The sequence below is a fragment of the Amblyomma maculatum genome, chromosome 5 (assembly GCF_055883805.1).
Source record: "Amblyomma maculatum isolate TAMU_Amacu chromosome 5, ASM5588380v1, whole genome shotgun sequence".
Taxonomy (NCBI): domain Eukaryota; kingdom Metazoa; phylum Arthropoda; class Arachnida; order Ixodida; family Ixodidae; genus Amblyomma; species Amblyomma maculatum.
Window position 1 is genome coordinate 127,025,313 of NC_139348.1, and position 25,172 is coordinate 127,050,484.

At 44.2% G+C, this 25,172-nt stretch overlaps 2 protein-coding genes and 1 non-coding gene across 6 annotated transcripts in view; all 3 read left to right on the plus strand.

The window, feature by feature from the left end:
- The window catches only part of LOC146189487 (spermatogenesis-associated protein 20), a 29,705-nt gene extending 15,077 nt beyond the window's left edge, over positions 1–14,628 (plus strand). For all 4 annotated transcript variants that reach the window (XM_084604293.1, XM_084604292.1, XM_084604294.1 and 1 more), the window contains exons 7-13: positions 1,289–1,468; positions 2,407–2,616; positions 5,811–6,003; positions 6,897–7,065; positions 9,706–9,914; positions 11,446–11,645; positions 14,231–14,628. In XM_084604293.1, the coding sequence (XP_084460419.1) occupies positions 1,289–1,468; positions 2,407–2,616; positions 5,811–6,003; positions 6,897–7,065; positions 9,706–9,914; positions 11,446–11,645; positions 14,231–14,497 (1,428 nt within the window). In that variant the 3' untranslated portion in view covers positions 14,498–14,628. The remainder of the gene's footprint in view (positions 1–1,288; positions 1,469–2,406; positions 2,617–5,810; positions 6,004–6,896; positions 7,066–9,705; positions 9,915–11,445; positions 11,646–14,230) is intronic.
- Positions 14,629–16,158: 1,530 nt separating this feature from the next.
- Positions 16,159–16,250, plus strand: TRNAI-UAU (transfer RNA isoleucine (anticodon UAU)). The gene is given in 2 exon segments: positions 16,159–16,196; positions 16,215–16,250. It is a non-coding gene; the product is annotated as a tRNA-Ile (tRNA).
- Positions 16,251–16,815: 565 nt separating this feature from the next.
- LOC146189489 (uncharacterized) lies at positions 16,816–24,046 on the plus strand. The gene is made up of 6 exons (XM_084604297.1): positions 16,816–17,028; positions 17,305–17,398; positions 17,521–17,626; positions 18,943–19,147; positions 19,733–19,923; positions 23,607–24,046. The coding sequence occupies exons 1-6, from the start codon at positions 16,884–16,886 to the stop codon at positions 23,664–23,666; spliced, it is 801 nt and encodes a 266-aa protein (XP_084460423.1). The 5' UTR covers positions 16,816–16,883; the 3' UTR covers positions 23,667–24,046.
- Positions 24,047–25,172: the final 1,126 nt, after the last annotated feature.

The window sequence follows — 25,172 nt, forward strand, 5'->3', positions numbered from 1 at the left end:
GAGCGATTGTGTATGTTCTTCTCACCCCTGGGTATCTTGAGCTTGAGAGGTGTTTCAAGCACTCCACTACATGGCTGGAAATCACTGTGTGGCATGTAAGCTTGATGTGTTGGGATCAAGGTTCCCAAGTCACTTGAGACGTTTACTAATAGTTGGCCTGTCTGGGATCTACTGCTGTTTGAAAAAACCCCTTGTTGAGTCCACTGGTTTACGGCCTGACAGTATCAGTTGCGTAAAATTTTGCGCCTAAAACTAAGAAGACATCCTATATATTGTACAGGCTTGATTTGGTTTAATGATGTGGATCGTACTGATTGCACACGAAACAGAATCGAATATTAAATTTTTTGTGTGTCCAACATCACTCTGTGGTCACATTTTTAATCGTCTTGGGAAGAACATAAGGGAGAACATTAACTCGTATGACTTCAGTTGTGTGAACCCACACGTGTGCAGCCAAGGAAGAAGCATGTTCTGCTGATTTCCGTGCTCTTCAAGGACTTTGTGAGACCTTTGCAACCATCTTCTTGCCATCGTGTCGATGCATGCGCAAACGTTTACCAATGGCTCTTTATATTATTCATGTTTGGACTTCAGCCACAGTGTGCCAGTTCTGTGGTCAAAAACCATGCAAATTATACTGACTGGGGCCCCACACATGGCATATCAAAGAAGGCAATCATAATTTGATGCACATAGTGCTCTGCCAATGATTTCATGCGTAAATATGTAGCAAAGCAAAGTGAATTTTTGCATGTTAGATGGATGCATGGTAGCACTTTGTGTGCTTTCTGTGCCAGAACTAGAATAATATATAACATTAAATGTCAATCAGACTCGCAGTTGTTAACCATGAGTGTTACGCATAGGGCTGTTTGGCCAAACAGCCCTTGCAGTTTCGAAATCAAACCAGATCAGATCCGCATCATAATCAGCTTACAGGTTTACAAAATGAAAATGGAGAACTCTAACCTATACGAGGGCACTTATTCCAACAATTTTCTAAACGAACCCGTATGCAACTGGCTACACCACTCAGCTGCTGAGCCTAAGCCTCAAGGACGTAGGATGGAATCTCGACTGTGACAGCGGTGTTTTGAAGAAGATGGAGCACACAAAAGGGGCCCATATGCTCTGCAATGTAATTTCATATTGATGAACACCACAGGGGGGGGGAGTTCATGCGGAGTGATCTTCCACTGTGACATACCTTGCACCCACATGGGCTGCTTTGGGATGTTATACCCCACATACTACCACCACTGCAATCACTGTGACTACCGTGCAGGGCTTCCATCGCTATTCGACGGATGGCAAATGGCATGTGCCCCACTTTGAGAAGATGCTGTACGACCAGGCGCAGTTGGCCCGGGCCTATGCGGAGGCCCACCAGGTGACGCACGACCGACAGCTGGCCGACGTAGCACGGGACATCCTCTGCTACGTTGACCGGGACCTCAGCCACCCGGTCAGTGACCCCCTCCCCACTGTACCTCCTCCTGCTGCGGTGGTGGTGATCATGATAATGATTTATTGCGCAAGAGCAGCTTTGTCCAAAGGGTCTCACGGTATATGGTGTATGCTTTTACTTGTTAAGCAATTCACCCAAATTAAGTCAAGTGTCAGGCTTGGGGAAAGCTTGTACCCATTTTATCACTGCTGGCTGTGTCTGAGGGAGGGAGTGAGTGAAGGGGGGTGGGAGGCAAGAGAGAAGTAACTGCAATGAGACCGTCTCGACGAGTGAACAGGCTCAGATATAAGTGTGACACGAGGCTGCACCTCTTTTATGTTTCCTGCATTCCTCTCGGCTACAAAATGGGGGCATTGATAAGTGGGTTGGTGACGGCCTGGTGAATCCAAGACATCCACATACTGTGGCTCTACTCCCGTGTGCCTGGTGAGGTAGGTGTTGGGCATCATTCTCCTGCAGCAGGGGTGAGTGGGTGTCCTATCCATTTTCTCGAATTTTTTGTGCAATATATTGCTCATGTTTGGGGCAGCAAAAGGAAAAAAGAAAATGAAAAGGGCATTAAAATTACATCCCGGGCTTTGTGCCACTTTAGTTAATCTAAACATCTGAACAGATGTTTAGATTAACTAAAGTGCTCAAAATGTCTGCTTCCTTACCGTAGATAGACGAATGAAAATTGACGTGAGAAGCAACGGGGGCTAGTTCATGTGAAGATGTCTTCGCTCTCAAGGGGAATCATTATTTTCTGTTGTCCCAAACAACATTTGTGACTTGTGTATGTAATACATATGAGCAATGAATCAGAACCTAAACTGTCCATATTTGGGCAACTGGCTCACCGATGCCAGCTCTTCTGTAATAATTTTCATCATCAACTTCTCTGCCTAGCTTCAGCGTTAAAATGTCCTGCTTTTTGGGCGACTTGGCACTTGCAGAGTGGTGGTTTCTACAGCGCGGAGGATGCCGACTCCTACCCAGAGGATGGTGCCCGCGAAAAGAAGGAGGGTGCCTTCTGCGTGTGGGATGAGCAGGAAGTGCGCCGTCTGCTTTCGGAGCCCTTGCCCAACTGCCCGGGCAAGAGCTTGGCGGACGTCGTGTGTCGCTACTACAACATTCGGCCAAATGGCAACGTGGACCCCATGCAGGTGTGAGCTCCAATTGTGCCCAAACATAGTCTCCTTGCATGAAAAAAGAAATTGAGCGTTGATAACAATAATGGGTTCACAGAAAAGAAAGGTGCAGTATCTGTCACGTTTGTTCACATTTAACCGCGCTGTAAGGGAATGAAGAAAGGTGGGAGTGAAAGTGGAAAGAGAGGAAGGGTGCCATAGTGGAGGGCTCCTCCGGAGTGATTTCGGCCACCTGGAGATCTTTAACTCACACTGACATTACACATCACATGGATATCACTTCGTTTCGTCTCCATCGAAGTGTAGCTGTCGATGGAATTATCATTTCACCTGTGAGCAAATGGGGAAACTGTTGGGTGTTGAGGGACTAATGACTGACAAACACGTCATGAGATTACGATAGAACTGAAAGGAACTTGTGTTATAGAGTGCAGCCTTGATTACTTTAATACCGAGAGCACAAGGGTTTATCAGTGTGATTTGACGTTGAGAATCACATAAAACAAACTGATCCACCTTTCTTTGAAACCCTGCCATTATTTATGTATCGTAGCATGTAACCACATCTCAGTCAAGTATCGCTTATATAAAAACCAATTCAGTTCAGTCGTTCAGTCGTGTCCGACTCTTCGTGACCCTATGGACCATTTCACGCCACGCTTTCCGGTCTCTCACTATCTTCCTAACATCACATAACTTCATCTGCAGTGCCTCGAGGATGCCATCTAACCATCGCGTTCGCTGCCTACCCCTTCTCCGGCGACCGTCAACCTTTCCCAACATCAAATCTTTCTCCAGCGACTCCTCTCTTCTCATCAGATGACCAAAGTAGCTGAGTTTTAACTTTAGAATTTGACCCTCCAATGAGCAGTCAGGGTTTATGGTCGACAATATCGACTGATTTGATCTTCTGGCAGTCCAAGGAACTCTCAAGAGTCTTCGCCAGCACCACAATTCAAACGCATCAATTCTTCGGCGGTCAGTCTTTTACTCCCTTCTTATTATCAACGATGGGCTTTTAGTTTTTGTCGATAGATAGCACCACACTGTGCATTTCTTGGGTCAAGTGGTAAACATGGTTCATTGGTTAGTTTGGTTGGTTTGTGGGGTTTAATGTCCCAAAGTGACTCGGGCTATGAGAGATGCTGTAGTGAAGGATTCCAGAAATTTCGATCACTTGGAGTTCTTTAATGTGCAATGTCATTGCACAGCACACTGGTGCCTTGCTTTTCGCCTTCACGAAAAGTGGCCGCCGAAGCCGGAATTCGATCCCATATCCTTGGGCAAAGCGGTCGAGAGCCGTAACCACTGTGCCACCTGGCGGGTAAACAAGGCTCATTAAACTTTTGTTGAAATACCATAACAGCTTCAAGAAGGGGACCTGAAATGCATGCTACTTTGTACTAAAATTGTTCGAGTTGGGTAATGAGTATCTCATCACTGAAAGAAAAATAATAATAATCAAAACTTAAAAAATAGCAAGCATTGTTTGTATTGTTTGTTTCAGAATTAACATGTATGTGCACATTGTTCATCTTTTTCAAGATTCACATGTATTTGCCAACCAAACTAAACTAGAATTGCAGAGAAGTGTATACTGAAGAATTCTGCATAAATTTTATACAGAATTTTGTAAACTCGTTTTCTGTACAGGAAGGATCTGGATGATACCGGGTGGAGCTGACATATCACTGCTGAATACAGTAAACTCTCGTTAATTCAGCCTTGGACAACCGAGAAAAAACGTCCATCAAGTGGGCCTGGATAAACTGTCGAAAAGCATTTTCATCACACTAGTTTTATCTGATGAATGCCTCAGAGATGGTCATCTGCATTTGAGGTGAAATCGAATTGAGAATGTCGTTTTTACTGTTTGGCACGTGAGATTTATACTAGTTCCTGGCGTATCACTTTTGATGACACCAATCTGCCATCTCACTTACTGAATGGTGCACCGTGATACATAAGAAAGGGGTGCATCACTGATGAATAAACTTGTGATAAATATTCTCAGCACTTCTAGCAATATCATTGTGGAATAGAGCACCTTAGGCAACATGCTTTCCATTGCACTGAAATAAAATTGGTTGCTTAAATTTCAGTTTGGCTCATTTAGCAAAAGGGCTTCATGTGAGTCTGCTATGTTGCTTTTATCGGAGCTTACATGAGCTCTCAGAAGCTTATGGCAGTGAAAGTTTTTGTTCCCTAACTGAGTTTCGGTCGGTATGTCAGGCATCAGTGGCACCCATGTGAACCTGAAACCAAAGCTCTGCATTCGTCATCTCTCAGTGCAGTTGGCTCCTGATCATTCTAATTAAATGGTACCGGCCATTTTTTTAAAATTATATCTAATTCACTTTCTATAAAACACTGTTGATTGGGCAAAACTCCCCGCCTTGGTGGTGCAATGGTTAAGGCTGCGGGAGGTGGTTAGTTCGAAACCCACCGCCGGACACCCACCGGTAAAAATGGGTACAAGCGTCCCCCGGCCTGGCGCTCGGCTTTTTCAGGGGTGTGCGTTTGGGAGAAGCTCCGTAAACCCCGCTGCGCGCCCCTCCTCCGCAGTGGGCCCAAACCCAGTTTCGAACCTCGCAGCCTGCAAAGGTGGTTCTGTTTGTCTTTCAAAGGTACTTCCTTTGACCCTCACCTGAAGTGCTCCCTTAGAGCCTCAGCTGCAGCAGTGTCTCCAAGAATGCGTGGTCGAATGCCGGCAGCGGCTGCGTTTCCACGGAGACGAAAGGTAAGGCGTTGGTGTTCTGTGCGATGTCAGTGCACGTTAAAGAACTCCAGGTGGTCAAAATTTCTGGAGCACTCCACTATGGCGTCTCTCACAGTCTGAGTTGCTTTGGAATGTTGAACCTCTTAACCAAGCCAAAATCAAATTGATGAAACAAACCTGTCAATTAAAATAACCCTGAAGTTCAAGTTAGGCAAGTACTAATTGATTAGAGTTCATTGCCTCTCACACTACCATTCGAATGGTGCAGATTTAGTTCAGGTAACTACAGCTGTTCCTTGCCAGTGGAAGCATACGGTCGTTTCTTTGGGCTGGGAGTGCAAAGCTGAGCCTTCGGTGCCAAAGTGTTTCCTCTTGATGGGAGTAATAATAATTGGTTCACAGGAAGGGAAAGGCGCAGTGTCTGTCACACTTGCTTTGTGAACACCTGCACTGCGCCAAGATGGGAGTGCTACAAGCGGATGTTGTGCAGGATCCCCACGATGAGCTGAAGCGCAAGAATGTGCTCATTGTGCACGAGTCCAAGGAGTCAGTGGCCGCGTGCTTTGGCCTGGAGGTGGGTGTTCTGGACGCCCTGCTGGAGAGGGCCAGGGAGACCATGCTAGAGGCACGGCTACGCAGGCCCAAGCCACATCTGGACGACAAGTTCCTCACCTCCTGGAATGGTGAGTGGGCTACACCCCTTCACCCGGAAAGGAGAATGCTCTTTTGTTACTTTACTCGATTCACGCTTGGGACATTTTCATATGTCAATATGTCACGACCAGAGATGGAAAAAGCTTCAGGTGACGCTTATTAAGCTTTGAATTTAATCCTTTGAATGCAATGTATTTCAGAAGTATGGCACTTCTTACATGCTAGGTTTGTCAAATAACAGCTGCTGCAAACAACCACGGCGAACTCTGGTTCTGTAATGCCTGTGTGGCTTCTGTGGTTTCAGTTTAGGCAATATTTTTTTACCTGTGAAATGACGGGCAAGAGAGAGTGGATCTGTGGATAGAATGGAGTTATCTGTGCTCTATGGGCATGTATCGTCCTTGGCTAAAAAAAATGAATGAAAGTATTATGGGGGTTTAAACATGGCTTGAACCTAATGATAGAGCGAAAGCTGTGAGTGTTGCAGCGAAGTTTTCTGCAGGCACCTGGATTTAATGTGTCGTCGTCACAACATTCGAATGAACGTTCTGTCCTAGCAACTTGCCGTTGTTGTTTGCCTCTACCAACTACCGAGTTATCTGTCTTTTTCTTCCTCTTCTTCTTTTTTACTTCTTTTTCTTCTTTTTTCTTCTTCTTTCTCTCCTTCTACTTTTTCTTCTTCTTCCACGGTGCCATGATGCCATGCCAACGACTTGAAAATCTAGCGCACTGTAGCTTTCGCTACAAAATCAAAAAGGGAAATGATAGGAATCAGCAGTGAGAGTGGTACATACACATGACAGTGCATGGCAGGTTTGCCCTCCTAATTATTCTTTCGCCTGTTTAAGTGCCCACTGCACCTGTAGCCCTATGAGACTGAGCCTTTCCATTAATGGGCCGTGTTTGTTTTTTCTCGTTGCAGGGCTCATGATATCAGGGTTTGCGGCTGCAGCTCGGGTTCTGAGCCAGCAGGCCTACCTAGATCGGGCCCTGAGGGCAGTGGCGTTTGTCAAGGAACACCTTTACAGCGCTGAACAGAAGAGGCTGCTTCGAAGTGCCTACCGGGGTGCGGATGGCTCGGTTGTCCAAATGTGAGCACGGCGCGTGCTCTGAACCTGCCTTGACTGTGTGGGCACGGGCTGAGCTTAAATAACACTGGTGGGACAGACAGCTTTCGTGCATTGTCTCAAGTGCAGCCGCTTGCCAGTGTCCTCAGTGTGCAAGAGGGAGGGATAGAATGCCTGAAGAACTAAAGGAAATATGACTGCCTTTTTTTTGTGACTAGAGTAAAGGAGAAGGGAAGGAGGAGGCACAATATAAATGCAAAGTGACGACATCCTAATACAATAAGTAGCGAAGAATGATGGGCATGCACATATGAGCTAACAAGTCTCTCACTTGGTAATAAAAGTGCAGTATGCATGCGCATGTGTGCATAGACAATGCATATGACTTGACATGCAAGGCTACAGCATGATATAACGAGAAGGATGTGAAAGAACTCATCAGAGCCGACGTAGTGCAGAAGTCACAGTTATCTTGTGCTGTTATAGCCTCCACATTTAGGTATACGCTACGCTTCTTAGGCTACTGCACAGCATTTTTGTCATAGACGTCGTGAAGTGCAGGTCTTTTTGTATGCCTCACTGTTGGCAAACGAGCATTTGAAACTTGGCATCTGTGTAGTCTGTACGGCTTTTGTGTGCATATGCTTGCCCTGTTACTTGTCCTGAAATACAGTGCCAACCAGTTGTAATGCTCGCGGTCCTTTGCAAAACTAGTAGGACGCAGCCTAAAAAGACAGAAGTTGGTGACAGTGGGAAATGGTTAGCAGAATCTTGATAATAATAATAATAATAATAATAATAATAATAATAATAATAATAATAATAATAATAATAATAATAATAATAATAATACCTTTGTTATTCAAAAACATGCAATATAAAGACCAGAAGAGACCCTTCTGCTACATTTTGTTACTTCTCCAGGAGTTTTGTATGGTTCATTATCATCATCATCATCAGCTGGATTATACCCACTGCAGGATGAAGGCCTCTCCTATATTACTCCTACTAACCCAGTCCTGTGCTAGCTGTATCCACTGGGCCCCTGTGAATGTCTTAAGCTCTGCCCACTTGACTTTCTGTCGCCCCCTGCTACGCTTTCCTTCCCTTGGAATCTAATTTGTTACCTTAAGCGACCATCGGTTGTCCTCTCTTCACATTATGTGCCCTGCCCATGCCCATTTCTTCTTCTTAATTTCCACTAGAATGTCATTAACTTGAGTTACTTCTCTGACCCACTCTGCACGCTTACCATCTCTTAACGTTGCACCTACCAAATGTTACACCTACCATTTTGTGCTCCATAGCACTCTGCATTGTCTTCAACTTAAGTAGAACCCTTTTTGTTGGCTTCCACATTTCAGCTCCTAGGTGAGTACAGGTAAGATTCAACTGTTATATACTTTGCTCTCAAGCAATACCGGCAAGCTGCTAGTCATATTCTGTGAATACATGCCAGTTTCAGGGGCAGATAAACAGTAGTGAACAGTTGTCTTGAGATAGAACTCTAAAATTTTGTGAGTTCTCAAGATAATATCTGACATGATAAACAAAATTCCTGTGAACACATTGCTAATTAAAATTTTTTCTCATGTCCCTCCTTAATTAAAGGGACACAGAGGACACTGACGTAGGCCTATGCCAGTAGAGTAACATATTGTAATGCCTTGTGTGCTAATTTAATTTGAACTGAAATTTTTACAACGTAAAACAAAATCACAAATTGACGTACAGGTACTTTCACTGCCACCTATTTTCACAGAACTCCAACGGCACGAATGCAGTTCTTTTAATGTGGCAGCCTTAGAAACCTCATAGCAGAAAAACCCTGGTATGGTCAGCCTTGAAATTTGCTGATCACTCGGGCGCTTTTAGTGGTTCGTTGCAAAATTCGTTGATTGGTCAAAACAGTTGTAATGTCGCAAGGTCTCTTGACGTTACCAATTTGTTAATTGAGACAGTGGTATTGCTCCATGGTCATGGGATGTCGATATTTTACTGTAAACAAATATTGAATAAACAACTTAATTAATTCATGGGTGCAAGTCGAATTCGAGCCCACAGTGTTGCAAACAGATTAGCTTTGCTGGCCCTAGTACTAGACCATGATGCATTGCTGTAGCCTAACGTTCCATTTATTAAGCTACCAGTCTCTCGCATTGTGCTTTGAATGTCATCTTCATCAACTTCCATCTACATGCAAGTCAGGCCAAAAGCTAGAGCATATGGGCACTCGGTGCCACATTGTAGACATGTAATGGTAATTACAGGAACAATGTTTTCTTGTTTCTGGTTTCTGAGGTGAAGGGTGATCATGGAGTCCTTTTGGTCCTAATGTCATGTGTTTGAATCATATGATGGGCAAAAATTTGTTAATTCGTTAATTCAGTGTTATCAGCATTAAATCCATTTTCTGCTTCCGGACAAACATGAACGTAGCCGCAAAGACCCAAGCATTGGTTTTCACCGAGTAGAGAACGTGGATGAAATGATTTCTTATGTGTGCCTGTTGACCTCAAGTGCTGTAGACTGGCACTTGATGTCTCTGAGATGCGGGCATGTGGCATTGGGGTGAAGTTTCTGTTACCTGGTTTTGTGCCAACTTTCAGGTCCTCATGTTTCGTTTATGGGTGCCACATTCTCTTCTTTTCCCCTGCTGTGCAGATCTCAGCCCATCCTGGGGGTGCTGGAGGACTATGCTTTTGTGGTGCAGGCACTGCTGGACATGTACGAGGCGTCCTTTGACGTGTCTCACCTGATGTGGGCGGAGGAGCTGCAGGACGTACAGGACGCCCTCTTCTGGGACTCACAGGACTTGGGTTACTTCATCAGTAGTGGAGCGGACCCCTCGGTTGTCCTACGCCTCAAGGATGGTGTGTAGGAGCTGGATTAAAAAAAAAAAAGCGTTATATACTGCCTTGTTGTCCAGTAGGGGTGAGCTGGTGTGAGTGAGCGTGAAATTCTTCACAACAGATGTGGAAGGCAATGAGATGCGAAGCGTGCGTCTGCAGCACACACTGTGCAAGAACGAGCCACACACGAAGCCACTCGGAGGGCAAAGGACCCCAAGGCTTTATTCAGACTGGCTTATATAGTGAGCGAATTAGTGGCACCACCTCGTGAAACTCGCACACACTACATGCGGTATAGATGCCTTTACCCTGAAATTATGTTGATAAAGGCAGTTTGCGTGTATTATCTTGTCTATGATGCACCATGGCTCCTCACCTCACACTGTGTATACGTCTTTCAGTATTTGGGGTTGCATCTCTTTTCTCCTGTTTCCTTACTTTTTGCACGAAGCAAGCTGCCGCGACTCTGTCGTCAAAGTCTGTACCTCTCTTGACTTCCGTCAGATAAATCTAAACTGAATGAAGGCTGCCGCACTGCTTTTTTCTGCGTTAATTTTGATAAACGTGCGACAGAACCAGTACAAGAGGGAGCCAGCTAGGAGCACATGGAGATGGATGTCCCATTGTGACGTCCAACGCAGCGTGGCACTGGATGCATGGCACAACTTTCAGCGGATGTCTGTGGAGTCACCACTTAACAAACAACTGTGCAATGACTCAGTTGCAATGACGGTCACTTATTACTGGTTCTACATATATGTGTCACACCCCACAAATATCTCACCTTTATGTGCGAGCTAACTCCATCCATTTCCAATGGCCATTTTTGCAAAGAGAAACATAGCTTCAGTGCATGTTACAAGCTGCAACACACTTTTGCTGTAAAGTGTGTTGCAGCTTTGTCACACACATTGAAGTCATGTAATGGCCTTGTGTGCTAGATGAATAATGCGATCTTGAAGCGCTTGGTCAACCTTTTTTTATGCCGCAAGATGTTGAAATATCTGCTTTGAAATCATTTGAAAGAAAATACTACTATTTCCTTTGAATTTGCTTAGAACACAAGAAGCACTCTTTACACATAAAAGTATTATTTGATGAAGTATTATTGGTCAAGCCTCTATGTGCTTACTGTCAAACTCTATGTAGAGGGGGGCACCAGGGGGGCATAGCTTTTGCCTGCCACTGCCTTTCTCCTCCAGAGGTGAAATAAGAGTTATAGATAAAAGGCCTGGAAGAATATACTTAATTCCACTCTTGGGCAAAATTTGGGGTTATTATTTGCCCTAACTTTTCAGCCCAAAGGCATTGAAGATGTGCGCGGTTAAAATTGAATTTAAAAATAACACAAAGCAGGGCATAGGCTGCACGTGTTCTGTGTGCTATCAACCAGGCAGCACAAATGATGGCCCAATGTCGGTGATGTGTGATAATGTATGTCCTTGGATAAACCAGCACATTGTCAACATACTCCAATGTTGGGCCGACATTTCGTGTAGCTTAAGAAGACACTTGCATTTGCCTTGATGGTATGTGCACCCTTCTTGTGCAGACCAGGACGGGGCAGAGCCGAGCGCCAACTCGGTGTCCCTCAACAACCTGGTCCGGCTCTCAGTGCTGCTGCAACGAAGTGACCTCAGTGAGCGTGCCATGAAGTTGGCTGCCGTCTACGGCCAGCGCATGTCGCTGGTGCCACTGGCATTGCCTGAGATGGTGTGTGGGCTCATGCGGCTGCAGGCTGGACCCCAACAGGTGAGCTGCAGGCAGGAAAGTTGCACAGTTTGAGCTTGTTCTTTAATGTATCATATACAAAATGCACTGTAATGCACCACATAGGTGATCACTTCCATCTGACCTTTTTAAAAAGGAATGTGTAAATTACCCAGACAGCATGAAATGTTGGCCCATTGTTGGCAGTGTGCTTGTAATGCTCTGGCTCTATGTATGGTCAGACACTGCCAGCATAGTGCCAATATTGAGTCCATGGTTTGGGATGGCTGAGCAGTAACAAGTAACCACCTTTGCAGAGATGTTTGTATGTCATCCATGCGTTCTTAGCTTAGTTAATGTGCAACAACTCTCCCAAGTCAAAGTCCCGTTTATTAGTATATGCCTTTGGCGCTGGCAGGCTCAGTATTGCTTTGTGTGTGTTGTGTCAGGAGCTGTAATTTTTGCATTTATTTATCTATTTTCTTAGGGGCCCAAAGGCATTTCATATGGGAAGGTAGTTTAACATCTTTAACATTCTTTTAAATAATGCTGAAAAAGAAAGAAAGTGCAATACACAGTGCAAAAGCAGCGATTGAAACAGCAAATACAAAATTACATTGACTATCTAGAGCTAGGATCAGAACTGACAGCAAAGAAGCAAAAATAAAAAAAAAGAAATACATACAAAGCACATAATATGGCAAAATGTGAGGTTCATTCAGGGAGTATGACATGTCACATAAACTCTTGTGTGAGAGAAGAATGAGCTATTCAGGGGTATGCAACAAAGACTGGTTGTGGTTTGAACAAACAGATCTTAGAGGTGTTTTTAGAAATTCGCGTCTACACATTGGATGGTAGGAAATTGTGTGAAGAAGGCGCAGCCAAGATATAAGTCGGCACAGCTTGTGGAAGGGCAGTCAAAGGTTTCTTTTTGTAAAATGACGCAGGATTGTTCAGTGTAGGTTGAGGTGATAAAACACTTAGCACAATATTGAATAGCTTTGGTGTTAAAAGTGAGGTAGGCTTGCAATGTATCCCAGTTTACTGATAAGTTTTCAAAATTTGGCCTGATAAATGTCAGATTGGCTAGTGTTTTGCACACTGCACAGTATTGCGGCATGTGTGTGTTATGTCCATCACTGTTCGGCAGCATTGCATGTAATGTAGATAGCTTGCAAACAGCCGAACGCTGTAGTGCTGTGTCCAGCACTTACAGGCAGAATGTTGCTTTGTTTGTAGTGGAGAGCAGTTTGAAAAATTTGGTGTGGAATTATGTGCTGAGTGGGGCATGTGTTAGGATACAATGATTGCGCTGTAACACCCTCAGTCCTGACTTCTATTCCATTGTCCTACAGCTAAAATGGCTGCAACAGGTGGATTACTTTGTTTTGACACCAAACCTCACTTAGAGACCAAGTATAAAAACTGTGTAAGTGATATGAAAATGAGAAGCAGGTTGCTCGAACAGACCTGCAGTAATCCGGTGTTGTAGCTGTCTCATGAGGCATACTGCTTTTCATGCAAGTGTTTAGATAAGTTTTAAAGCATTTCCATTGACTATACTGTGTTGATAGTTAATCCATGATCCTACTATCTAAACCCTGACAGGTGCCATAATGCAGGTATGCTGCTTGAGTAATGATTCACACAGTCTCATGGCATCAAAACTTTGAGCTCATAACACTCAGTGGTTTGCCAACTAGTTCAGCAAACGCTGCATATCATCGTCTTGGGTGGCTGCATTCAGAACAAACCTTCGCAGCTTTCACTTATCAATAAACTCCTCACCCATATTTAAGTTCTTGAGCCAACATTAACTGTAAATTCATGACCCCACTAAACACCACTTAATCTTTTGTTTGATGTAATAGCAGCTTTCGTTGCTTCTGCACGGCAAAACCCGATTTACCTAGCCAGCCTTTGCACTTAGCAGCTGCTGGAATGAGATCTGAAAGGAAGTTTGATTTCTTTTACACAACATATGGTGATGTGGTACCTCATATGATACCTTTCATTGTTTATTGCATTTGAGGCAATACTTGCAGGACTATAAGCTATTTCCTTGACGTTTGTCATGTTCCATATGTTGCCCATGTGTTTGTATTTGATATTAGTCCTCAAATCAGTGATCTGTGCAATTTCAGTTTTGAGAGCTGCTCATGTTCTACTCTTTCATTTTAAAATATGCGAGAATGCAGGGCTCGATGCTCTCGTCGGATATATTCTGCTCAAATTTGGCTGAACTTGAATGCATTAAAACAATAGTTCTTCAGTTTTTAGCGAGAACCGACAAGTATTTTAGATTGTACTAATCTTCAAATTTCTTTTGATTTTAGTGCCTGAGGGGCTTGTAATGGAAATTAATAGTATCAGATTTCTGAAAACTGTTTTTTGAATTTACCTGTTTTCTTTATGAAGTTGAATACTTTCAAAGGCAGAATTTCTATGTATTGAAACATGTGCCTGCAACTGTGAGTATAAATATTAACTTCTGCATTTAAATGTGTTTGGGTAGCTTCAGTATTTGAAGAAAAAAAAAATCATTTCTCTAATGCTGTGCATGCGGATGGGAACTCCTAAATCGAATCTTTCTTTGTTTTGTTTTGACGCATTGTGCCTTGCAGGTGGTGATTGCAGGACCAAGGGATGACCCCGGCACCAAGGAACTGCTGTCATGCCTAAGGCGGCACTTCTTGCCCTTTGTGAGCGTCATCGTGGCGGACCAGGACCCCAAAAACCCATTGCTGCAGCGGCTACCTGACTTCGGCAGTTACCAACCAGTTGGTGGCAAGCCAGCTGCATACGTTTGCCACAACTTTGTGTGTACCCAGCCAGTCACGACCGTGGATGAACTCGAGGAGCTGCTGGCCGCCAGGCAGGAGGAGTCCTGAGGACAGTCTTAGTGGGCAGACCATTGTTTCCTTGTGGACTGCATGATTTTCATACCTCTGTTACTGTTCTGGACAGATGTATTATTTGTTGTCTTTAGGAGTGAGAGAATAAAGGTTCACTTTTGCTGGTTTATGTTTGCTTGCAATGGTTCGACTTGAGTTGCACTGGAGCGACGTTTACAGGGACCCGACAGGAGCGGGTTGAGTTGAGTTATCGGGTCGAAAACCGGTTACTGGGTTCATGTAAACTCCGTCAGGTTGGGTCGAGAAGACGACGGGTCGAGTCCAGTCAACTCCCACGCAGGGGGTGGGTTGACTAGACTTGACTTCGCTGCAGGAAGCATGTAAACGCCGCCGAGGTGAGTCAGGGCACACTGAGAGAGGAGAACACTAGGGAAAACTAGAGATGCGCGTGAGGGGAAAAAAAAAATGGAATCTGGTGCCATCTGCTAGTTTGTCTCAATGCGAGATACCACCGTAATTGCCGCTCACCCAAAGCTGGTTCTGCGCTCTCGGGTCGGGTTCATGTAAACCCGATAGGGTTGAGTCCACTCAATTCCTAACTCTTCCTCTGCTGTAAACAGGGCTTGGCTCAACCTAGGACATGTTGCTGCCGACATGACGTTACTTGCATGTGGACCGCGATAGTGGTGAATATATAACATGGTAAGCCGGCCTTGATAACTGTAACAATGCTCGGCAGAATTCAACAATAAGAAATTTCAAAACAGTGTGACCATTTGCGAAATCACGTCTGTGCTGAAACTTTTTTTATCTGCGTACTCGTGCCCGAAGGGGCATGGGATTGGGCACAACTCTTCACCATAGCCCTGTTTACATAGACCTGATAGCGAGGGTCGAGTTGAGTGAGTGGACTCGAACCTATGAGCGCAGAACCAGTTCTGGAAGAGCGGCGATTACGGCGGCACGTCGCATCGAGGCGAAGAACTAGCAGATGGCACCATGCAGATTCCATTTTTTTCCCGCGCATCTCTAGCGTACGTTTTCCGTACTGTTCTCCTCTCCCACTCTACCCTGACTCAACTCCACAGTTTTTACATGCTTCCTGCAGCCGGGTCGAGTCAGTTAACCCACCCCTTGCGCCGGAGTTGACTCAACTCGACTTATCGACCCGACAGCGTTTACACGAACCCTGTAACCGATTTTCGACCCCATAACTCAACTCAACCCTGTCGGGTCCATGTAAACGCCGCTCATGAAACAAAGCAATCTGCCGCTGAGCTATGTGCAGAGGGGCGGACGATTTATGAAGAAAGGTTTCAGTGAGGCATATTCTAGAAACGAGCGCTCTACGATATCTCTAGTCGAGGCATACGTGAGGAAGTTGGACACTTCGCATGGTCTACATGAAGAAGTGCATTTGGCGGAATTGTTGAGCACAAAGCTTCCTCTTACTTTCGGCATAACGTAAAACGCGCCATTTCGAGTCTACGCTAGAGGCGATATGTAGCGTCCCATCGCCCTCGGTCTAGTGATCCCAGAGCTTTGTGACAGTTTGCTGAAGGTTTACGTGAAAGAGGGACGCAAAAAGACTGTCGGAGCTGTTCGGGAGCTAAGTACAACAATTTTAACATACACACAATCCTTTAGAATATAGTGGCGCTAAGTTTATAATGGCTTTTAGAAAGGCGGTCACCATCTCCCCAGTGGCGCAATTGGTTAGCGCACGGTACTTATAAGACAGTACTTGTGAGTTATGCCGGGGTTGTGAGTTCGAGCCTCACCTGGGGAATTGTTTTTGGACTTTTTCTTTTTATTTATTTACGCGAATGATTCCGCATCAGGAATGCAAAAAATTAAATCTGAAAATTCGCTCATTTCTTTATTTGCTTCATTTCAAATAATCCCGCAAGCGACGCCAAATTGCGGCCCATTTTACAAGCATATGCTGGATATTTATCTTGTGCCTCACATATCGCCGGGAAGAAGTTGGTTTAAACATCGTGACAATACGTTCTAGATATTAATTTCTGCTCATTCCGAGAAAATCTTTTTGCCTGTGTCGCGCAGAATGCGTCTAAGCAATACAAAAAAAAAAAAAATATGTGCCTGCGCGTTAACGAATTCGAAAACGAGCTTAAGTTAATTTTTAATTTCGTGCCTCAGAGACACATGCGAAGGCAGCGGATGATACAATGCACAGGCTTCAATGTGTAGATGCTGTAAATCGAATATGCAAGCTGTTCAAGGGCGTCGAGACAGAAAGCAGGTTATGTTGTGAAGGATGCGGTATCCCGCGCCTATTTGTCTTTTGCTCTTTGTTACGTCACGCATCCCAGAAGGCCACTTTGCGCGCGCTCGCATTTCTAAGCCTATCCAATCTGATCCGAGCCAAAGAGCGCAATCCGAACACAAGTTGGCCGCCATGGCGGAAATCATAGCCCAATCCGTATCTGAAGACTACTCAAGCCATCAGACGCTGGTCGCTCACGACGGCGAAGTCGAAGTGCCAACCGTCTACGAGATCCGTTTCGCCGACGACCCGACTGAAAGCACACTTCAAAGGAAATGTGAGTGGTGACGGCACAACCCCGACCCCCGGTCCCCACAGTCCGGCGCCATTTGCAACGGCTGCCCTCCCCGAACGTTGCTCTAAGTCCCACTTTTGGCGGCCGGTAACGGTCGCGAGCCTCTGCTTGGCTTGCGAGCCTTCCTTACGCCTCGTGTACTTTGTAGCGGCTAGCAGCCACAGATCTTGTTCAGCGCACGAAATTTGACTCCCCGGGGCGTGCCTCAACTTACTGTGTTCGATGTGCGTGACGTCGCGTCTGTTTTGTCCTTTTCAGGGTCGCCCGCCGTCACCGAGCAGTTCATTCTACTGCGGCACGAGAAGCGGCGCTTCTTCAATGGCAAGAGGAATACGACCAAGGCGCTGTATCAGTAAGTGGCTGTTGTGATTCCATGCCACTATTGCTGTTTTTCTCGCCTCGAAGTTCGATGGCGGGTGATGTTTGCTCGTCCGTAGTACATTGCGTTGGGCCTTGTCACGGTGTGGATTGCAGGCAGATCCTGGATGAAATCGGCCTCGGGGGTGTCGTGACAGCTGACCAGGCGCGCAAGAAGTGGAACAACCTCATGGCCAAGTACCGAATGGAAAAGACTGAGATTGTGAGTGTGCTCAAGTCCGTGACGAAATACATGCTTACGCGGTAGTTTTGTGCGTGGCATCAGCGCGAGTTCAGTAGCTAACATGCTGCCGAGATTGCAGAGCCTAAGCTGCCGGCATATTCATGAAGTCTCGTGGTGCTTGTAAAAGTACTTGCACTAGTTATGAAAAGCACACGGCATAGTTAAACAAATGCTTATGTTGGCGGGCGTTCTTGCTGCCTTGTTGTGCTGATTAATGTTTACACTAGTCAGACCATTGGCAGGACTTTAGTTGCTGCAATCGCCTTTTAACCGTTTTCTTCAGTGCTTTGCTTAAAAATACAGGAAAGTTGCAATAAGTGTCATTGTGATGCACTATGTTATTACATTCTTAATGGATCCTTGATGTGTGTCTCGGTCATTGAGTTGTCAAAAAGAAATAGTGGAGGGAGAGGCTGGGCTTACTGGGCAGGTAACACATTCAAAATATTGGTAAACTTCACTGATGCAAGAACTAGCTGTTAGAAAAATTTGCATCATATTGTAGTGTAGTTCATCATGTACTAAATGCTTTGTGGAATGCAGCACACATATGCTTGTAACAGATTGAAATGGGAATGAAGTAATGGGAACAACTCTCATTTCTGGGACCCCATTAGCAGATTCGGGCGATATGTTCTTGCTCAGTGACTCAATCTGCAGAGCATTTAGTCACTGTACCAGATGCTACCACTGGTACCATGTGGTGGCTTTTCAAACAATGAAATTTATCCCATTCTGAATCAAGGTTATTGGCTTTGAATTAAAGACAAATAATATCCAGCATTGACTTTCATTGGCTCATTCAGCTTTCATTGGAGGGTCATCCCATGAAATCTACACCAAATAATTTGCACATTATAGTGATACTTCATGTTTTCTAAGCTCTTTTACTTTGATAGGGAAGTGCTGGGAAGAGTGCTAATTTGTTTGTGTCTGCCATATTATGACATTTGTTTTGTGTGTTGCAAAAGATAACTCCCGGGAGAAAGCAAAATATTGCAAGCTGGAGATGGTTAGTTTGTGTTTATATGTCAGTACAACAGCTTCCTTTGCTGTTCTGCAATTTTTGTTTTGTTTTCTAGTTTCTCTTTAAGAGCTTATTTTTATGTGTATGGTGATGACCTCTGTTGTTTGTTTATTAATAAACTGGGTTGAGTAAGTTGGAATGGGGCCTTCAGTATGGGCACTTCCTCCTTATTCTGCATGGGTGATGAGCATGTATGGTTCCTAGCTGGGTAGCTTAAATTTGCTGGGCTTCTGCTTCTCTTACCTTCTATTATTCTTTGTGCATGTAGGAGAAGAAGGAGCGTGAGGGGGATCCAGTCCCGGAGGGTCTGGTGTGGCCCTACTACAAGCTCATGGACACGGTGATGAAGGACATTGATGGCACCCTGTCAGTGCTGATGCCTTCGCCGCAGCCGCGCGTCCAGTTCCTGCAGCAGCGCTACTCCATCCCCAGTATCCAGAGCACTGCTGATGGGGAGACTCTTGTTGAAACAGGTGGGCCCATTGTCCGAAACGTCGTTTGAGCAAGGACAGCATGGAAAATCGGGAATGGCATTCCATGAGTTTTGGGGAAGCACACTATTTGTTGAAGGAAAGGGCAAGTTGGATTGTGTAGGTTTTGGGTGAACAAACTTTTTTTGTTGAGGGAAAAAGGGAGAATGGGAGTTTTGCTGGTTTTGGGGGACTACTTATTTATCCTTTCATCTGTAAGGCTGGTGAACGTGTGAAAATGTAAAGGTTTTAAGTGGTGACATTGCAGCAGAAATTTTCAGAGGAGGTACTTGCAAGTTTCGGTTTTAGAGAAACATAGCTGTGAGGGTTGTAACGAAGAAAGATGATTCACAGTAGCTTAAAACAGCACTGTATATGGGTTATCTGATTTATTGAACACTTTCAGATTGACTAATAGTCAACACTTTCAGATGTTCTTGACAGATGTGTGCCATTATAATGGCAGTGTATTGTATTGTGCTGCCAACTTGCTATTTGTTGCTAGGCTGTCTGGTAAGAATTTGCTCTTTGCTAACTGCTGTGGGTGATGTGCTGCTACGGCACTCTCATTTTCCTTTCCCTCCACAGAGGTCTACGAGCCTGTGGAAGGCGGTGCAATGCGTGCACTGCAGCAGTTGCCAACGCCTCTCGCGTCACATCTCAACTCGGCTGCGCGGAGGCGGATCCGCCGAGAGATGACATTTGAGGAGCGCCTTCTCAAGGCTGTCGAGGTGGGCAATGAGACACTCGACAAAGTCAGCCGCACAGTCGAGAGCCAGGTGAGAAAAAACTCTGCTGAGAAGCTTTTGTGCAGTCAACATTGTTTGGTTTGAGCATAAAAAATAATGTTGGAAGGTGCAAGCTTGGAATGATGATTTTCATCTTGGTAGACTCTTCTGGAGTGTGTGTTGTGCAAAAGGTAAATGAGGTGTTGCAAAGAATTTGCTCAGTCATTGTAGTGTTGCCGTTTCAAATTTTCTGCACCAGCGAACACTTGGCTCTTGCTGCAAGAGATGGTTGCTAAGGTATTGTAGTTTTGCTTGCCATCATCTGATTCATTCAGGAAGTGCTTTGTGATGTCTTACGTCTTCATGAAGGGTGGAAGTGCTGCTCCGTTTGTTCCAAACTGCTTTATCCTGCTCCAAACTGGCTGCCTTGATGTTTTTGCTGTCAGTTATTTATTTACATGATACTGCAGAACTTCTTGGTCCAAGCAGGATGGGCAAAATCAGTGTAACAAATAAATAACAAAGAAAAGGAGAAATTTTTATATTTCATGCACACATACACTACAAATAACCTGGAAGCATGAATTGGTACAGATATAAGCCATTTTGATTATTTCGCCATTAAAAATATTGTCGCCATTAAAAAGTGGTCGAAAACATTGCCAATGGCTTTCCTGAAATTTTCACACCTCCCCAGGCAGTACATTCCAGTCGCTGATTGTTCGTGGAAAAAAGAAAAATTTGTGGATGTTGGTTCTGGCGAAATGGGGAGTTAAGCTATAATTGTGTGTGTGTCTTGTTTTTCGAGTGAGAGATGGTGTGACAAAGTGTTGCAGAGATTCCGAGCTTTCAATGAATTAGGGAGTGTAAAAATTATAATCTTGCTATCTTTCATAGAGTACAGAGCTGTTTTATTTGGTTCTTTTCCATAAGGAGAGAAGGAGAATAAAAATTTCAGTATTTGTTATAAATGAAGCGTATGACCTGCCTTTGAACTTTTTCTACCCTCCTTTCCTTTTTTCCTTTTTTCATGCCTTTTTCATGTGAGGGTCCCACACCACAGCAGCCTACTCAAGTTTTGGCTGAGCAATAGATTCATAAGCAAATGATTTTTATGCTGCTTGGTGCATCTTTCGACTTGTGTCTTAAAAACCCTCGTTTTTTCATTGCAGATGAAGCTATATGGGAAATGTGATCACTTCATGTTAGCTGGTCATTATTAATTATTACGCCTAAATACTTGTACTTCTTTACTTCAGTCACATGTATGTTTTTGAGGGTGTAGACAAAGTTCAGAGGCATCTTCTTTCTCGGATGGCAACGCACCGGTGGCAGAGGTGCATCCTAATATGTAATGCTAATAAAAGGTGCCACTCACAAAAGCATGTCGAAATTAAGGCAGCTCCAGTGCCACTCATGCAAAAACATGGGGAGCCACTGGTAGGAGACAGTGAAGTAAAGAATCCGAAAGAGGAACAGGCTACCTTTCAGTGCTGTCTATCCTCTCTGAAGGGACTAATGCCCAGAAATTTATCAGCACAGGCATAGGATCGGAAAGGATATGCACAAGATAGAGAGCTGAATGTGCTGCGTATAGTTGTGAACTCCAACCTAGTAAAGTCAAATCTCGAATATCAACGAATCCCGCAGTACTGTAAAAAATCATTATTTTGAAATATTGTTGTAATGAAAATCTGCGATTATAAGCCAGTGGTCAAACCTACATATGCTAATGACATACCTTGGCAGTGGGCACATGTGTAGACAAGCAAAACCTCAAATCAAAATGTTGCACTAACTCCAAAGCTGATTTATTTGAAGAAATAAATTATTTGCTTCTGCCACGTGCAGCAAACACGACCGTGCACTGCATTACACCACTACAGCACATATACTTTCCACTTTGCGGGACACCTCGTCGCATGCCTGATTGCACCGAGCGATGAAAGTACGGACTTTGTCTATGTGCAAAGAAAAAAAAAAAAACATGAGTTCGATATGACCTCATCTTCAATGCTCCCTTAAGTTTGAAAATCTTTTCTCGGTCTTTCAAAATGATTGCGGCGGTCGATGGAGCAATGCTGTCTGTAGAGGCCAAATCGGTTTTTCCCTGCGTCGATTTCTTGCAGTGAAAGCGGCTGCGTTCGTATCTTCTTGGCACTTCGCTGGCTAATATTATCACTCTCGCACAACCTTCACAACAAGATAATCCGCGGCATAAAAAAAAAAAAAAATCTTCCAGCAAGCTCGAACGCACAAACTACCGACCCGCGTACGACACACAATGAAAAAAAACGTAGGCGGCTAAGCCTGCTGGCTACTGCGTAATAAACCATAGCTTCGTGGTGGCGCTAGGAGCTGGTACTAGATGTGCTGATGATAGCTGCAGCCCGCGGACTATACACACAGAAACGGCGGTTTCTGTTTCACGCGAGAGTTGCAAGCTGCGGCGCTGTTAATTTTAGCCGAATTCGTAATACTGATGTTCCAAAATTATAGAAGAAATAAAATATGTTCATTATTCTGAAATATACGCTATTTCGAAATTCGTAATTCTGAAATAGTTTTACATTGAAAACAGCAAATCTGCCAGGCATTCTTAAAAAATTCGTTAATGTGGTGTTCATTGTAACGAGATTTCACTCTAGTGTGATCCTTGAGCACGTCTGAGAGGTAGACTCCACCTTTGATTCTGTCAAAAGAGGCCAAAGCTTTTAGTAAATCTTGGGTGTTCAGCTATGCAGTGCACAAGTAAGCATTCCATTTGCTGCTAGCCTCTTCTGAATTGTTGCTCAGGTCAGTTTCTTTTTTTTTTAAGTTTTAGACATCTGTGCATTGTTTTGGCTGTTTGTCTTGTCTTTTGAGGTATGCATGTATAGTCAGCAAAGTACTGAACGTCGATTACAAGGTACTCCAGCTTTGTCTGGAGGAGAAAATTGCAATTATTGAGGGTACCTACTTGGTTCCAGAAACATGCTCTAAAGCTGCTTCAGAATGGCTTTATTACTGCACCTTGAGTTGCTCTAAAATGCTTGAGCCTTCTTCCACCCCTGCATTGTGTTCATATTGCAGTTTTGACCACAAACAAAAGGGGACATTTTGAAATGATGCGAGGGTGTACGAATGGTTCACATTAGTAAAACACTTTGTGGGGCATGTTGGCGCATAGCTACTAATATTTCTAGCACAACATAGACTGCACACAGATAAAGAAACGACAGGACATGCGCTTACAGGAAGCGCATGTCTTGTCGTTTCTTTATCTGTGTGCCATCGTTGTTGCGCTGGAAATATTGGTAGTAGGTTCACATTAGCCATGAACAGAGCTCGAGAGCCAGTCACACAACTTTAAGAAGGTCAGCAAAATTAACCTGTGGAGTGTACTAGAGTTTGAAACGCTCCTAAATGTAAGTTCGTTTGCCCCAGCTTTTAGCTAACGGGACACGTTTGATGTCCTTGCAAATGATAAAGCATGGTCTTTCTCTGCCTTGGTTACATCTGTGTTCCAAAGTGTTCAGTTTTTCATTGCCAGTGTAAATGCATTATTTTGCTGGTGATGAAATGTCAGCGTAGCTAGGAAAGGGGAGCCAAATTAATGATCTTTATTTGGAACAAAAGTTTCATGTAGTTGTCCCAAGTACATTATAAATACACAGTGCTTCCCATGCATTCCTTGGCATTACATCAACGTTTAAACATCAATATAATCATACTCTTTCTTTAATCCCTTGCAGGGGAATGCATTGCTGTCAGTGCTTCAGCGGCTGGCGGACGAGATCTGCAAGACTGCATAACATCTCGGTTGTTGCCGCTACTACCACCACTTTGTGCCAGCAAGAAACACTGAAGGGGAAGAGCTGGTCCATTTCTTTTGTGGGGCATTAAATGCACGTTGGTTGTTTAGAGTGGATGATGAATCATCCTGCCTTCTATGCACGTGCACTAATCACTACTTGGCTTGAGCGTTAAACTTGCCGTTACCTGTTCGCACACAACAGCAGATTTCTTTATGAATGCTGTTTTGGTGGACCTCAATTTCCAGTTTTGTTGGACTGCTGATGCTCCTTCCAGATAGTGGACATCTGTCTGATCATTGGATTTTCCGGTGAGAGCACGAGGGACTGGTCCTTTACAGAAAACGATGTAAAGAATTGTAAATAAACTGGTTATGGTATCTACTGGTCTTAAGCTTTTCTTTTTTTTTCAGCAGCACTTGGTGCATTTGCTGAATGTATTTCCCTTCACTTGCTTTGTTAAAGGGGCCAAGACAATTTTTACTGTGAAAGCATCGCGTCATGGGGCAAGTACAAAACCAGGAGGTATGGGGGGAGCCTGGTTTTTATTTTATAATTACATGCCTTCGTATTCGTTTACAGTGAAATTGTGTGCGACGTTGGCAGTGGCATATGTCACATGATTGAACTATATATGCTTGCGTGATGAGCTGGGTGAATTCAATGTTGCACAGTGGATATTGAGCCTGATACTTCGCGGCAGTTGCTGGAGGCCGAGATGCGCCATGCCATTATTAATCAGTAATCAATCCTCGGAGGGTGACACCGCATGTGAGGAGCTGCCACAAGTACCGCGCCGCATGGTGAGAGAAGCCGCGGAGGCTCTTGCCGTTCTGGAATAATACTGCCTCTAGGCTCGCAGTGTTCGCGCAGTGAAGCATCTCACAGAATTGCGCAAAGTTGTAGTTGACGTGCAGTTTTCGCGTCAAAGGCAGGCGATTTCAGTTTTTCTCCAAATCTGCAGCAATTTAATGGTCTCTTGCAATTTTTTCGTGGCCATTCGATAATTTGAACTTTTTTTCCGATCCCTTGAAAACCAAATTAACGAGTTTCAATTTTTCACTAGGTTATACACTTATGTGCAATTATAGTTTAATTTTAAATGCAAATACGAAGTTAATTCTGAAAAAAGATTAACAGCATTTGCTATTTTAAAATTTTTCTCTTCCCTGATCAGATATTAGATATTTGAGGGCACTTTCTTCCATATTTGTGTTCTATCAAATGCGAGAATTTTAGATATTCGCACACCTCTAATAATAATAACAGTTGTGTAGCGATGCTTCATTATATGTGCCTACTCAACTAGATAAATGACAAAACACACAACTTTTGGCAGTGCCTTGGGAACCTGCATATGCAACGACACATCACAATGGAAATTGCCTTCTTTCAATGAGGAGCTAATGCACGTTCCTCCAGCTGCACGAAAGATAACGCGTCTCTGGTTGATCATCCAGTAAGAAAAATGGGATGAGATAAACCATCTCAAAACGTGTGCTGTCA